The sequence below is a fragment of the Vidua chalybeata genome, chromosome 3 (assembly GCF_026979565.1).
Source record: "Vidua chalybeata isolate OUT-0048 chromosome 3, bVidCha1 merged haplotype, whole genome shotgun sequence".
NCBI classification, from domain to species: Eukaryota; Metazoa; Chordata; class Aves; order Passeriformes; family Viduidae; genus Vidua; species Vidua chalybeata.
The window spans coordinates 48,374,334-48,390,631 of record NC_071532.1 but is presented as its reverse complement, the minus strand read 5'-3'; the positions used below and the strand labels follow the sequence as shown (position 1 = coordinate 48,390,631).

Sequence of the window (16,298 nt, the reverse complement as noted above, 5' to 3'; positions counted from 1 at the left end):
GTTAGTAATTAAAAAACATTTAAGGCTGCTTATCTTCAAAGTATTAGAAATAATTATGTGACAGGACTGTTACAGCATACACTTACTTAATATAGCTCGAAGAAATGAGATAAGAGTTACTAAGATGTACATATAAGGTTGCCTTTCAATGAAGGTATGTATGTGCGAGAAGGGAATGAAGGAGAAGACCCTCATCTGCAAAAGACTACACAGCCCAGGAAATTTTCTGCAAATATCCTCTGGCAGAATCTGCAGCTTTTTACCTAATCTTTGAAACACATAGTCATGCAGATAAGGTGGCATTAAATGGATCACTGCTGCCTCTGGAAAGGAAGATAAGTTAGCCTTTGGTACTTAGATATTCACTTTCTGACAGCTGTTGTTCTTTCTCAAAAAAATGTCTCTGCCAAGCAAAGATTATTTGGAATTGACAAGCCTGTGCTTTGGAATAAACAAGATCTTTACTCTGATAGGATATTGGAAACAGATGTTTAAGATCCACATAACACTATAGTCTATCAGGCGTGCTATATAACTTGGGGGGGTCTCAGGGAAAAGGTCCCACAAATACCTACAATGTACCTGAAAGTGTTTATGAATCCCTGCTATTCCAAAAGATACCAAGGGGAAGAAAGCTTTCCCTCTCACACTGCAAGCCTAATGAGGAAAAGACAATTCTTCTTCCTACCCTGTGAGAGGGTGGAGATAAAGAGCACAAAGAGGAGACACGATGGTGAGGTTGGTGTAGCTGATAAAGTGATCTGGAGAAATTCACACAAAACAATGCTAGGGCCTAATGAAAGTACAAGGTGGTTTGATTTCTTAAAAAAATACATATCACTTTGTGTCACTATAGGACACAAGAAAGCACGATGCGAGCCGCTGCTATTGTAAAGGTAAAAAAGGCAAGTTTATTTGCTGACTCCAGCATTTATAATTTTCCAAAGGTGCCAGTGGATTGGAGGGTGAAAGTGCCACCTCTCCAACAACACTGGACAAACTACCAGTCCATCAAAATTCTCTGCCTCTATAAAGGAATGCAAAAACAATAAGTTATGTACAGAAATTGTGTGAGAAAGTTTGCTACAAGAATGTAAACTCAGAAGGCTTTAGAAAATCTTAAAAGATCAGGGTGACATCTTTGGGATAACTAACTGTTCTGTAATGCATGTGGCATATCAGGACTGCCAGCATTCACACAACTATTATCAATCCACAAACTTCCTGCTGGATCAATGGAATGGAAATGGGGAAAAAAGGTACACAGCATCCCAAATTCCTCAGTGCCACTTTGTTAACCTCCAGGGCTCAGCCTGTTGCTCTAAATACAGCCTGTGCTTCATCTGCAGCCCTAAAGGGTGGGTGCCCTCCTCAACCTTTACTGTCTCCTTATTCAAGCCAGGATGCTTCACCAGTGGGACAGTGGACTCAAGTGAACACTATGAAATACAAACATATTAAGGCTTGTTTAAGTTTTAGTAATTTGTTAAATACACGTCCAGAAAGTGGAAGTCATCAAAAGCAGCTGTCACTAATTGCAGTGGCTGCCACACAAGAGCGACAACATGTCACCAGTAAATTCTGGTGCTGGATTATATCACTTTTGTTTCCTAGGACATGTTCTTCAGTAAAATCATCCCAAACCAAACACATAACATACATGCAATTTTACAAGGGTATATAGATAAGCATTTGAAAATGACTACCCAAAAATTGCCACAAAACTTTTTCAGATGTGATGCAATGTAATAGACCCGTACAGGGTACAGGTATCCTTGAACTTAGGATCTGCTAAACTGACATTTAATTGCAAAGAGGTGCCGAATCTTTGTTAAAGTTTACTGTTACATACATACAAACATTCCTTACTTCAAATGCAGTTTTCAGATATGCCAGTTCAGATTTTCTGTTTGTAACATTTGATGCCAGCCAAGCTCTGCACATTTCTTTTACCTGGAGTAATGGATAGCTTGATGTCCTGCGATATTAAAATAGAAATCAGTTGTGTGTTTCATCTCATCAGTATGCCCAGAGACTTCAATCCAGTGTGCTATTGGGAGGCAGTAAACTCCATCTACTATGTTGCTCTGGTTGTAAACACAACTTCGATCATGATGGGGCCCACTGCCTAGAACAGAAGAAAGGACAGTTGTAGGCTGTGTATCTGGATAATCTTAAAAAAAAAAACAACTGCAGGGAGATTTGAACTGAGCATTCAAGGCCAGGAGTGGTTCTTCCTGCTTCTTCAAACTGCATTATTAACAACTGAAATAGTGGCAACAGAAGCACTGCCACAAAGCAAATGTTCAGCATCAAAACAAAATTTTGTTGATTATTTTTAAAATGTATTTTAATATATTGGTTATTTTAAAACCTCCACAATATTAAAAATTCCTAAATCACTTACAATGTAAGGAATAATTAATTTCATCTAAGTTCCTCATTTTATGTCTCATAGTATGTGACCTCAGATTCTTGCTCAGTGATCTCTCCCTAGGGTATCAATCTTGCTGTGTCTCAGACATGCCATGGCAGCCTGACCTTGGCTCAGGCTGACTTCTAAGGAAGTTGCCAAGATATGGAAAAGACCTCAGAGAAAGTTCAGAGGACAGCCATGCATGCTCAGAAAGGTAAAAACACAAAAAAGCTACCAACTTAAACTACCAGCTTAAGGATTCAAGAGGAAAATCATCAATGTGTAAAGGCATCAAAGCCCAAAGAAGGTGGCAGACAACAATGTAGAAACAAGGCAGACTTGTTTAAAGGGGGAAAGAAGGGTGGCCCTCTTCCACCTCATTCACAGCTGCCTGGCCAGCAAAGACTCATCAGATTCCTGTTGCAGACCAGACACATTTGAATATCTAGCCAAGGAGTTCATTAATCTCTGTCTTTTATGTTTTTGGACCAATAAACACTCACTTTGTTGTCTTCAAATGCACGTCTGGCTTTGAGAGTCTGTTCATACACAGTAGAAGCTGCCCAAAGTGACCCACAGAGAGACAGTCACAATTGCAATGGTGAATGACCACAACTACCTTAAACAGCCTAGTTTAAAGTAAGATTCTTTTTCTTACAATTTTCCACTAATATTTATTACCCCTTCTTCTCCTACAGCAATAGTGTGAGCTTTAGTCAGAAAACCTGTTTTTAATACCATGACAGAGTAAACAACTTGAATTGAAATGGGTCGTATCATCAATCAAAAAGTTATCCAGCCTCCAAAAATACAGTACATGTACATTTTCCCCCCAGCACCATTTTTACATACTTATTGCAATACTAATTGCCATGTAGGAATAATTATCGTGCAGATCAGAAGTGACCTAGTCTATGGCTTGCTTAAGCCTGTTACACTTATACATATTAATGATGTTAAAATATTTCTGAGAAAAATTATGCCCAAAGGAATATCTTCAATTTCCCACTGCACGTAAATGCATGACCAGTGTTCAATCACTACAGTTAGGGAAATTTGCTAGAGCAAGAGCGTTTTGGGAGATGTATTAATGCAATGATTAGAGAGCAAGAATAACATTTAAGAGGAAAGCTCAAACCATCTCCTTATTTCCAGATGACATGCAGGCCATTTTATCATAATTTTGAAATATTATTATTTATCAAAATGAAAAATAAAATATGAGGCAGAAAACTATTGTCTTTTTCACATTGCTGAGCAATTATGCATCACACAGGTTTTGATTATTTTGATTATAAATAAGGTAAACAAGATCAATGCAGTTTCAGAAGCTACAAATCACACCACTATATTTTTATCTCACATTTATAATTGTTTACATATTCTTACCATTTTTAAACAATACAAGAAGACAACAGCATACATCAACAAATACAACAATGTAACAAAATCTTTGTATGTTTATGACATTTAATTAATGACTTCATGCATTCAGCAAAATACAGCCACAAACACCACATCTTGACTTCCCTATTCTACTGTCCAACAACAGTTTGTAGCAATGCACATCACCATGGCCATGTCCTGCCATCATGAGGCTGTGTCTGATCCTGACCACCACATGCCCACAGGCCCATGTCATGTCCCAGCCTCCCTGTCCCCAGGGAGATGCCTGATGCTTGGGGCTGGGACTGCCCTCATGCCCCTAGCTGCCTGCTCCTGCCTGCCAGTCCCATGGGGTGTCCCTGCAGTCCCCGGGGAGTTGCCAGCCCTCACTGTACCATGGCAATTTTGAACCATGTTCTCAGGATCTCTGGCTTTTTTTGCTACTCCCAGCCCTGTGCTTCCTTGTACACAAGTACCCACCATGTGCTTCCTATTGCTCCATTTCCAATTTCTGCTGCTTGAGGAGCGTGCACTTCTGCCACCTGCCAGTTTTACAGTTCATCATCCTTCTCCTTCTCCAGCTTCAATTCTTGTCCCTTTTTTGCCTTCCTTCCTTCTCTATGACCTTCCTCCTTCTCTCTGCCTTCTTAAGTCCTGCAACCTCCATGCCTTATAACCTTACCACCTTCAGCATCATTAATTCCCTTAAATAGCCTAAAACCACATATGGAAACAGGGCTAAGTGTAAGTTGGCATGAGATGTTTATTTTATTTGTTCCCTCAAACAGTTTTGGTCAAATCTCATTCTGAAACACTGTCTTCTGTAATGAATATTTATTGCTGTTGATTTTTGTGCACCACTGAGCCTCAGCCTTCCCACTGTGGCCTACAGTCAGACCTGAATTTCAAAAGGCATGGTTCTGGTTTGCCTTTAATAATCAGGTAAACAATAGCAGATTACACTCATATTTTATGAGAATTGCCTAGTTCTTTACTACTCCTTATGTTAGATACTGATCTATGAATTAAACAGCTTTCCTACTGAAATAAGACATCTGTGCAGCAGAATGTACATCAACATATTTTCAACATGTACATACATATTCACACACAATATAGCTTCATACAGGAAGGAAAGAGTGCTACTGTCTTCAATAAATACTAATTTAGGGAACAGTATGATCAAAGTGTTCACTATGACTGTGTTCAGAAAGCTGAATTCACTATACTTCTTAAGGGAATTATGAAAATCTGCAATTTCCAAAAATGATCAGGTTTCACTACCCAGGTAATATCCACACAATTACACAAGTGCTTCTCACCACAGTTTGCTTCACAATATGCATTTAACAAGGAAGTTTCAAAATGAGAAAAAAATTATTTTCTCAGTCAACATCATGCTTCTGCTAGCACAATCTGTCTCAGGAAATACGCCATATTTTGGATGCCATAAGACAACATTCACCTGTTCATCTTTGAAGAAAAGGAAAGTAAACACAAATGTCCTTTGAGAAAGGGCTCACACAACAGCAAACACATGGTTTTACAGCTAAACCCATTTCTATATCATTATTTTTCTTCATCTTGTTTTTATTCATATTCCAAGTGGCAAAACACAGGTTTAATTATTTATAATTGGGAAGCAAATACACAATCATCTGAAAATCCAACCATAAAAAGGGATACATTAAGTATTTGAATAGTACTGATCTTCCCATTAATTGGTCATATTTGCTTTCCTAAGTAAAGAAGAAAAGCATTCTGGAAGAGTTTATTAGAATATACAGGTCCTACATATAGGTTCTAGGATAGCATTTTATTTCCTTTAATAAGGTCCATTTTTTTAAAATTTAAAACTCATCTTTGTGAGTCTTCACAGCAAAATGCTTATCTGGAAGAGAAAGATTAAAATAAGTTTCTAGGCATTAAATTATAAAGTTTTTAATTGCTTTTGCACCGGTTGCTCTGTACTGCAGATGGTTTTGCGCAGAATCTACTGACTTAGGGAATTGCTGGAGAGCACAGCAACAAAGTAGCCCCACTTACAGCTCAAGCCTCACAGAGGGCTCTTTCAAAATCTGCATGGCTGCAATTTATGGCTCCTTCTTTAATGCATATGAAGGATGATCAAAGGAGCATAAGAAGTGGCTGTACAAATAACTAAACAAAAGAATAAAACCAAAGATCTCCATATAACTGATAAATGGTGCTGGTAAAAGGAGGAGACCAGAATGAAAGGAGACCAGAATGAAGCAGAGGAAAACTTTGGTTTTGATCCTCCTTGAGCAGAGAAGTTGGACCAGATGACCCACTGTGGTCCCTTGCAAGCTGATTAATTCTGTGATTCTGTGAAAACCAGAAGCAGATATATGAAGTGATACAAGATGTGCAAAGATCTAGGACTGAAAAAGGTAAGCAGAGACTAGAAGAGGATATTCTGAAATTCAATCTAATGAGGCACAACCACGAAACACAAAAACCTGCAGTTACTATTTTATTACAGGCGTACTGCAGGCATGAAAGAAGTATAATTCAAAGTCTGCCAACAGCACAGACTTATCTTGACACAGAAAATAACTGCACACAGATTGCACAGAAGAGTTAAAGTGAAGAAATTACCAGCTTGATCTTAAAAGATAAACAAAATATGGGTCAATGAAATTTCTTATCACCATTAAGAGTGGTGAACAAAAAGCACATCAATAAATGAAAAAAATAAGATTGCCTCTCCCGCTGTCTCTGCAGAGCTCTTTGCAGCAAAGGCTCTGCTCAACCACTGCTTTCCCAGTTACCAGCTTGTTGCACACCTTGCTCCAAGTTTTATTTTTTTCTGTTCTGTGTTGTATAAGGGAAGGTATGCAGGAACTACAGGGCACAACAGCAAACATAAAGGTGCTGGGTATTTCATCCCTGCCTTAGCCTGACCCTAAAACACAGATATGCAACTTCCAAACCCCAGTAAGGTGAGGGTGTTTCTCAGTCCATTTCTACCTCTTTAAAAACCACAGGGCTACTTAGACAACCTGAAACACATTAACTAACTAACCCACCCAAACCACAAGCAACCAGGCAATTTTCAGATCACCTACTCACAAATCAGTAGGAGGACAGACTAACTCCTATAATCTTTGTCATAATTTTGCATGAACCAGCACACTTTAAGTGTCAATTCAAAATTTTAACTATGTCTAAATATTTTAAGTCATTCCATTTGTATCAAATGAGGTCCTTTAACAAGGAAAATGAGTATCTTAAATTCATGCTTAGAAATTCCCCTGAAAGAGTTTAATATTATAAGCACTCTGGGGGTAGATAAACAGGAAGGCATCAAGGAATAAAAGATATTTTACAAAAAAAAAAAAAAAATAGTAGTAGAACAGAAAGTAAAGAAAACGTACAAAAAAAAATCTCAAAAATATTTAAAAGAATAACTTTTTACTAGCTTCCTTACCTTTTATACCAAAATAACAATGAAGAAGTCTCAAGTCATATTTTGGATACAATTTTCAGTTATCTGAATGTGCTACTGCACAGTCTTGTTATCACACATCACTCTAACTGAACTTCCTTCAGTACACTCACAATATCCAAATTTACTTACCCTTCACACCAGATTCTGTTAGAAAAGTCCCCCTGCTGCCTGTAACAAAATTCAATCTCTGATGTTTTGAAATAGGATCTGTCTCAATTTTGCCAAGACTGAATTGCTACTGATTGCTAAAAAAACAGAGGTGGAGGGGGCTGAATTCCTCTCTTTGAAACTGAGCAAGGTCAAGTTTTTGAGAGTTTGAGTCTGCCACAGGCTCTGGAGTCCCACCTTCCTCAAGTCTCAGCAAAGTCCTCAGTAGCAGCCCTTTGTTTTAACAGCTCTGACAAATAGCTCCAATTCTGTATGCCATGTATGAAGCCTTACCCATATGCCTGAGAAAAGCATGCTTTGATTTTTAATGCTACTTTTTTCTGCTGTCAGCAAACCATCTTCCCCTTAGATTCTGTAAGTGGCAGATGAATTTATTGTATTACTTAAATACCTAGTATTAATGTAAGACAAAATGTTTAATTTGCCATACCTAGTTAAGTAACTCCTTCTTAACTGGTCTGATTTTCAGAAATGTTTCCTTGCATTTGCAAGCCAAGAAGAGATACCCAAAAAGAAGAAAACCATGTGCATCATACACCACATGTTTGTATTCTACCAGATTAAAGCAGACTGTTTCAACTTCCTTTTTGGTAGAGCTGCTACACAGAACCATGGAAACAAGTTCTAATTCTATTAAAATCCAGGCAGAATTTAAGACATTTTAGTCTATTTATATATCCTAAGAAAATTATTTGATGGAATTACATTTTGAAATTATGCCTGAATTAAAACTAAATGGTTTACAAGAAAGCCATTCTTAACACTTAATGCTGTTCATCACCACGGCTTTTTTTTTTCTTTTTCTTTTTTTAATCAGATATAAGAAAATAAGAATTTTCAGAGGCAACTTTCAAAAACGTATTTTATTTCTCTCTGTAGGTCTGCTCAGGCCCAGGTGTTTTTCAGTGGGTGCTTCTATTGTATGAAGAGATTTTAATCAAATGCCTGGTTTAATGATGAAGTCAGAGAAAAGCATCTAAAAGGAAGTTTTCCTCATTTATAAGACAGTTTCTTTTCTGACAGATGGTAGAAATAACACTACAGGAAATACAGATGAGAGAATAATGGTTAATAGCAACAAAATGTATAATCTAATATCAATCTTCCCATTTGCTTTGACACTGTTTACTGTACTGTCTACTACTGATGGCTATTTTCTACCATACCAGAAGAATAGCCAGGAAATGAGCTACATCAAAATAGCAACCATGGCAATACTTTGACCAAAGTATCATCCCAGTTACTTATCACTTTTCAGTGTTTCCTGCCATTCAAAATAAGTTGTTGAGCCCTATTGAACGCTACCACCACTTGGAAGTGAGGGACAGGGAAAATGGTAAATATAGGATTTGCATAAACAATGCATTCATTGTAAATTTGCCATTATAACCACAAAGACTTTAATTAGGCTCACACAGAAATCAGAACTGGCCTCTGATTATCTCTGTGGGTAGGAAAAGATCCATGTCTGCCAAACACAGAAGAATGCAAGTATATGTGTTTACTTTTATTCTTGTAATTTTGCAGTTTCACATGGCCATTCTACATTGTCTTACTGATGTCTGGTTGTCAGCTCAGTATAAGCTGGCTAATGCTGATAAGCAGATAGAAAGTAATGAGAATCTTGATGCCATTTAATTGAACCAAAATGCATGCTATGTATAAGACTTGAGGGGGTTGAAGAACAAAACACAATGAGCTATTATTGCACATTGTAACCAAAGCTTTTTTTTCATTCCTTAAAGAAGTATTGGGTTGAAGAATTCAAAGTTATCCACTCGTTAAGTTTTGTCACATCTGAAAGGTGTTAAGGTATCTAGTGCTGTCCAGACAACAGCTTTCCAGGAACAAAATGCCTATGATGCACAATTATTCAACTATCACACAACTTGTGCTTTATGTTCATTTCTAGTCACCACCTACTTCAGAACTGGGATTTGGGAAAATAAGTAAAATTCTGGATTATTTTCAAGAGCATAACAGATTACACTAAATACTAATGAAACATGCAAGTAGCTGCAAGACGCTAGGCAGGCACTGGCTATACACAGGGAATATGGCACCACCCAGTGGGAAGAGCACTACATGAAACATCTGCATTAAAAGAGCCATGAAGAAATGTAACTCTTCAGGGTTCGCTGGGTTTTTTTTTGTTTGATTTAGTTTTGTTTGGTTGGTTTTAATCAGGGGACTGCTACCTATTTTGGGGATCTGTAGATTAGCTTTGGAGGAAAAAAAAGGAAAAAACCCATGGATCTCAGTTACAGAAATTAACATTGTATCCAACCATACTTCTCAGAATCGCCTCAATTTTTTTATTTTTTATTTTGCATATCCTGCTAAGGCTTAGCCCCAAGTATTTTTCATTCCATTACAATCTCTCCATTGCAAATGGCAACTAAATCTTACCTTCTCATACAGCCTCAGAAGAATCCCCTCCTTTTAATGAAGAAATTACACCTTTTTCATTCAAAGAGCTGAGACAAAAAGTCAGATTGCTTTAAGTTTCAACACACTTTAAAAGTGAAATTTTAATGTGCTTAACTATCACCGACGTTTTCAACTAATCAGGTGCTCAACCCTTGACACCTATGACTAGAATTTATTTCTGATATTTTCACTGGTTGTATTACAGTGATGTGAAAACCTTTATTATTCCATAAATGAACCAATCTTTTGGTTTATACAAATAGGCTCACGGAAGTGTGAACTGGAAATGTTGGAAGGCCAACATACCGCAGGCGGAGTAACATAATTTTTTCTAAATTGCTCTGTATTGTATCATTTGTTTTGTATGGTAAACAAGACATCTCCTTTTCTCTCCTCCTCCCTACCCAAAACTAAAGATGGAGTTTTTTTGGAAGGATTAAGGCTCTGCTCACCTGAACAAATTACTAGAATATAGGCTGACCGTACTTTGGAGCTTTCACTGGTGATACTGTATCTGGCAAGCTTCATCTACACCATCTAAATAAAGAGCTACATGAAAACCACAGAATAATAAAATGGTTTGGGTTGGAAGGGGCCTTAAAGATCATCCAGCTCCCCAGGCAGAGACACGTTTCAGTAGACCAGGTTGCTCAGGGCCCCATTCAACCTGGCCTTCAACACTTCAATGCAGGGGCATCCACAGTTTCTCTGGGCATCAGAGGGCCAATATTTTACAATACAAGCTTGTGTATGTACTACAAGCTTACGTAGGTTTTTTATATAATTTATTTTTCCCCTTCCCAAAAATACAAAGTGTCAGCAGATTGTATTCCATCATCTCAAAATACAGTTTGGGGCATACCTCTAGCAAATTCCCTGTCCTTTTATGCAGCATGTTTCTTTATTAGTACCTACAGTTTATTTAGATGAAAGTAAGGGGATAAAGGCACAGAAGACTCTTCCATCATAAACTCAGAAAAACAAACTCAAGCATAAGTTTCATCTTGTATTTATTTGGTTTTGACAGCAGGCACAAAATAGTTTTAGTTTCCAAGCTGAGAGATGTTAAGTCCAGTTTTCAAGAATCAACATCAAAAACAAAGTACACAGACAGACACAGCTGCAGCTGGGGGAGAAAAAGGTACATAAATTGATTTAGCTTTTTTTCGAACCTATTCCCAGATTTTAAAGCTCAGCATAAGCAACCTGTTTCCACAGATACCTTAGCATATCACAAACCCTCCTGGATAGCAAGCTGCAGCTTTCACAGTAGGTAAGCAAGTACCAACCCTGAAGAAACCCCACACAGCTCACGTGACCCGAGCCAGAAACACTCAATGGCTTTAAGTGACAGGTCCTGCGTGCAGACCAGCAACATCTCCCTGGGACAGCAGGAGAAAGTATCTGATCCTTCAGGGGCACAGGGGAGTCTCACCTCCCACCTCATCCTCCTAGGGAGGGGAACTTGTTCCCTCAAGCTACATGCAACAACACAGTGAATCTTGCACAGGCCAAGCCTTGCCGGAAAGCTTCCTACCAGAAGCCATAGAACACTGGCCTGTGACTTTGGCTCTTGTAGCCCACATAAATAACTACCCTCACTTTTACCTTTCAGTCTTCCCCACTGTATTGGAATGGCTGAAATTTGTACTCAAAATACATGATACAGCAGGTATCGTACTATCATAAAAACAATATGCACTGCCAGTGGAATTCTCACACACATACGTGTCTTAGTAAAAAAAGCTGAAGTAATTTTCTTAAAAACAGCATGTGATTTCAACATCCAATATATGTAAACATCTGACATCCATAACTAGACTGACCTCCATGGACTACAGTCTCTCTGGTTACAGATGGATGCCTCAATTCATAAACTTAGAGCAAGTATCATTCTGCACTTTCCTCTATCCGTCACAAACATGTCTTCAAAACTGCAGATGTTCTGCAAGTGCTAAGTGTTTCCCAAAGCCCATTTTAATTCTAAACATGCAGGATACTAAAGAGACAATGCACAGCATTTGTTTAGCACAAAAAAAACACCTGTTCTTTTCTTTAAGAAGAGAGTTGTCTTTTCAAGTTGTGATTTTTATAAGAATAAACAGATGACAGCCAAATTTTCATTGATCAACAGTTGAAAAAAACCCCAAAAACCAAAAAACATTAAAACAGATTAAAAAGAACGGCAAGATTGCTCAGTTATTGGATAAGAAAACATCCCTAGGCTCCCTTCATGCAATACAGCAAGAACAATAAATTTCAAGGTGTAAGCAAATTTGTGCTTTCCTGTAAATATCAATTGAGGAAAAAACTGTTGATATTAATGACTAATTAAAAAATTCTTCTGCATTTAGAGGATATGCGCACTTGCTTTCTATCATTCCTGCTAAGCACTGAGCTCAAACTCCTGAGCATTCACAATGACAAGAACAAAATGCCAGCCAGGTTAATCCTAAAACTGCAAATCTGCCAAAACAAAGTATGTTTATTACTCTGACTACATTTCCTAAACGTGCTCCCTGGAATAGACAACAATTTGAGCTACCACTACTTCCAAACCATCAACCTTAAAATTGCTGATTCTCTGTAATTATTCTCTATTATTTCTATGAAATTCTAATTATTTCTAATTCTACTGTTATTTCTAGAATCTGTATCATGAGGACTGCTTTATATACCAGTATCACTGTCATATTATGTACAACTTGGCACCTTCAAAGAGACCCAATTCTGCTTCCTTGGACAGATGTAAAGATTTTTATTCCATAAATTCACTTTTCCTGCAATTCTGGAAAAGAAAAACATGGTTAAAACAGGCAGAATATACTATTTGTTTTAGCTGCTAAACAAAACAATTACTATGGTACGATGTACATAGTCCTTTATGATGTAAACTTCTGTGAATGTAGCATTAACGCAAAGTCAAAACAAATGCAACAGTTATGACAACATGCATGTTTTAGTCTACATGACAGAAAGGCAGTTCAGAAGTGTGGTATGTATTCTTAAAACAGGGTGAAGAGCAACTGCTCTACAATGTGTTATTTTGGTACATGGATTATTATGCTATGAGTTAAAAAAATACCCTCAAAAATTACCAAGTGATCTGTCTTCCTTTCACTAGGTCAGATCATTCCTCAGTTACAGGAGGTATATTTAGAGTTTTATTTGACTCAGCAGACGATTGTCTGAGTGTTCTCTTGGATTTAAGATATTTCAATATACTAGAACAGCACATGGAAACTGGCCAGCGTTATTCAACATTGGAAAACACATAGCAGGAGGAAAACACGGTGGAAGTACTACTGAAACAGCAGGAGGACTGGAAAAGCCGCAACTGAACTTCTCCCTGTGTTTTTCTTTAAGAAATCAAAATAGCAACATTTGCCAGCCTGAAAATGCCATCATGACATTTCACCTTAGCGAAATAAAGTAACAACCATAATGCATACTAGGAGATCCTAAATTCTTCACTTCTGGGGAAAGAAAAGAAACAAAACAAAACATCATGACAATGGATGCCTAAAGTAAGGAGGGAAAAATGAAACTGTTTCAAATAACTTTTACCAACCTAGAAAGACAACCTCCTTCTGCATTCACCCGCCTCTATCACAGAGTCAAAAAACATTTTTGTTTGCGAGAACTCACGTCACGCCACGACAGCCTGGGCGGCTCTACCTGCAAGCACAGCTCCGGCCACCGCCGTGCCGGGGCATCGGCAGCTCCGGCTCAGGCACGGCCCGGCCGACCGGGACAGCCTGCCGGCCGCGGCAGGAAGCGGGCGGGGCTGCCGCGGCGGACAGCGGCCAGAGCCATTGCTCAGGAGAGCTCGCACCGCCCCTCCCGCCAGGGCCGGCGGGCGGCCGCGTCCTTGCGGCCGGGCAGCGCCAGGCGTGTGAGGGACGGCGAGGGGGTCCCCTCCGTTACCTTCCCAGAGAAAGTGGCCGCCCTCCCGCCGCAGGAACTTGTACCAGAAGGGGCTGGCGGCGTCCTCGTCCGGCAGCGCCACCTCCGCCAGCCACAGCGCGGGCTCCTGGGCGGGCAGCGGGGCGCTCGGCCGCGCCCGCCTCATGGGCACGGCGCGCCGCGGGTCCCACTCGCCCAGCTCCGGCCGCGACCCGGCCACCAGCAGCTCCGCGCCGCCCTCCGTCACCCGGGCGGGCAGCACCACGCCGAAGCGGAACAGCATTTTACTGCTGCACAAAGAATGGGGTTTAATGAGGAGCTCTGCTATTGCTGCAGCACGGCCGGCAGCGGAGCTACCGCTGGGAGGCCGCCCGGGCCCGCCCTTCCGCCGGGGTTGGGGGTCGGACACCGCCCCTGCCCCGGACACCGCCCGTGTCCCCGACGCTGCCCCTGCACCGGACACCGCCCCTGCCCCTTGCGGAGCCCGAGCGGTGGCTCCTTCGGTCGGGGCTGGTCCCGGTGCGGTTTTTTCGGGCGCTCGGCTGCCGCGCGCACGTAGCCAAGGGAACTTCCCTTCCGAAAGTAGCGGCTGGAAGTTCAAACAACACCGACCCTCGATCGCCTCCTAAAGTAGGGATGGAAAATCCCCTCCGCAGCTAAACACTGGCTGTCCTGGTTGCCAAAAGCTACGCGGCACGTATGGTGTTTAACAAGGATTATTGCTGCATTAAAGGAAGCCATTGCAATTACTCCCAAAAGCCCAGGCTTAATTTAGCGCAGCAAAAACATCATTGAAAATTGCCATACTTGCAGCTACAAACAAGGACTGGCTGCAAATAACGCTGTAGTGTTCATGATGTTTATGTCTTCCCCGCTGACAGCCAGCCAGTCGTGGTGAGAAAAGAAATGTGAAATGCTGAGGGAGGTTAGAAAGCTTTTAAAAGAAATCTGGAATTTGCTGCACGAGTTCTGTTTGCAGCCAGAAGGGGAAAATTTGGCAACTCCTACGTGTAGCAATACTCAGGACTTAAAAAGACTGAGGAAGAGGATGCAATCCGACCATTTAATGGGCGGTCCTTACTTGAATACACCCATTTCAGAAGCTTTTAAGGACAGAAACAGAGGAGTGGTAACTTTATTTAGGTCAAGTTCTGGGAACAGGCTGAAGGCCTTTCAATGAGTCAAAAGAAATCCTGCCTCAAGAGATGGCTGTTTGTTTCCTTTATTCAGGGGTGATGACACTGAAGTGTATGTGCTGCCAAATTTATTTTTAAGAGTGCTTTAGCCAGTTTTCACTGATACTCATTGAACTTGTGTGATATTCCACCACTTTTCCAGACATAACCAAAGCAAATGAAATTCTCGCTGTCCTCCATTTCTGCTGGCTTTACTGTAGCACTACTGCTTTTGTGGAACAGTGCAGTATATTTTTTTTTCTTTTTTTTCTCAACCTTACAGTCGAGCTACCCATACCCTGTCTCGTAATTGTCTTTCAAATATCTAACTCTTTACCATACACCTTCATTTTAGCAGCACAGACAAGACAATGTAACAATTTTGGGGTTTTATCCTAAAGCTCAAGCATGACAGGAGTCCTAAAACCAGCATATTGTGTCTACATAAAACCATATGCTTCTGCTCATTCCAGTCACAGTCTCAGCTTAAAGGCTGCAGGATCCAATAGGGCATCTGATTGACAGTTTAGTTCCTGGCTGTTCTCTAAGCCCCAGTGAAAAGGGAGACCAGCAACATCCATCTTTGGACAAATCTGAACTGCTTTATGCCTGTAAATATCTCATCTTATTCCTGTAAGCCTTGAGGAACAACAAAAAAATGTTCTGTAGATGTGCCAAGTAGTATCTTTAAAAATAATTTAGTCCATTTCTTCTCCAGGATCTGACTTAATCCATTTTGTGCCACTCAATATTGTGTGTTAGATTAAGGTTAAAGGTGACAGAAAGTGGCCAGCTTGATTTGCTGAGGTTTCCTCAAAAGCCCTAGTGCAGATAAGGGTGAGGTTGAGAGATCAACAGGAAGGGCTGAAAAACTGGATCTACTGATGGATCCTGCAAGACTGAGATAAAAACTAGAAATGTAGATTGGCTTGGGACATCCCATGGCTGGGTATACTATCCCATGGCCATAGTATATGGCTGCTGTTCTGGGAACAGAAGAGCAGTTTATATTGGTGAAATTGCAGGCTGAATGGGGGCTGTAGACAGGATAAAATTTATTAGCATTAGATCTGAGACTGAGGGGCTAAAGGTACTGTAAGGTTTGGTTTTAAGGTCAAGAAACAAAGGCAAATGTATGTTTTTTTTCCCCCGTTAGATTTGCATGGTCTATGATTTGTCATCTTCCAAACTGGAATTTCAGCTGGAGTAAAGGCAAGGGAGGTGGGGAGGAGTTCCACTTATTGTTAGTATTTGGGATTGAAGGAGTTGATGAAGTACTTCCACAGTTGAGCCACTGCCATAACCCTAAATTTAGTTTCAAGTGTCACCCTAAGCCTCTTAAGGA

General features: G+C 40.1%; 1 protein-coding gene across 1 annotated transcript in view; it reads right to left on the bottom strand.

The window, feature by feature from the left end:
* Positions 1 to 15,624, bottom strand: part of EPM2A (EPM2A glucan phosphatase, laforin) — a 39,232-nt gene extending 23,608 nt beyond the window's left edge. The window contains exons 1-2 of the mRNA XM_053939304.1: positions 13,800 to 15,624; positions 1,954 to 2,128 (exon numbers count right to left, since the gene is read on the bottom strand). Coding sequence (XP_053795279.1) covers positions 1,954 to 2,128; positions 13,800 to 14,061 — 437 coding nt within the window. The 5' untranslated portion in view covers positions 14,062 to 15,624. The remainder of the gene's footprint in view (positions 1 to 1,953; positions 2,129 to 13,799) is intronic.
* Positions 15,625 to 16,298: the final 674 nt, after the last annotated feature.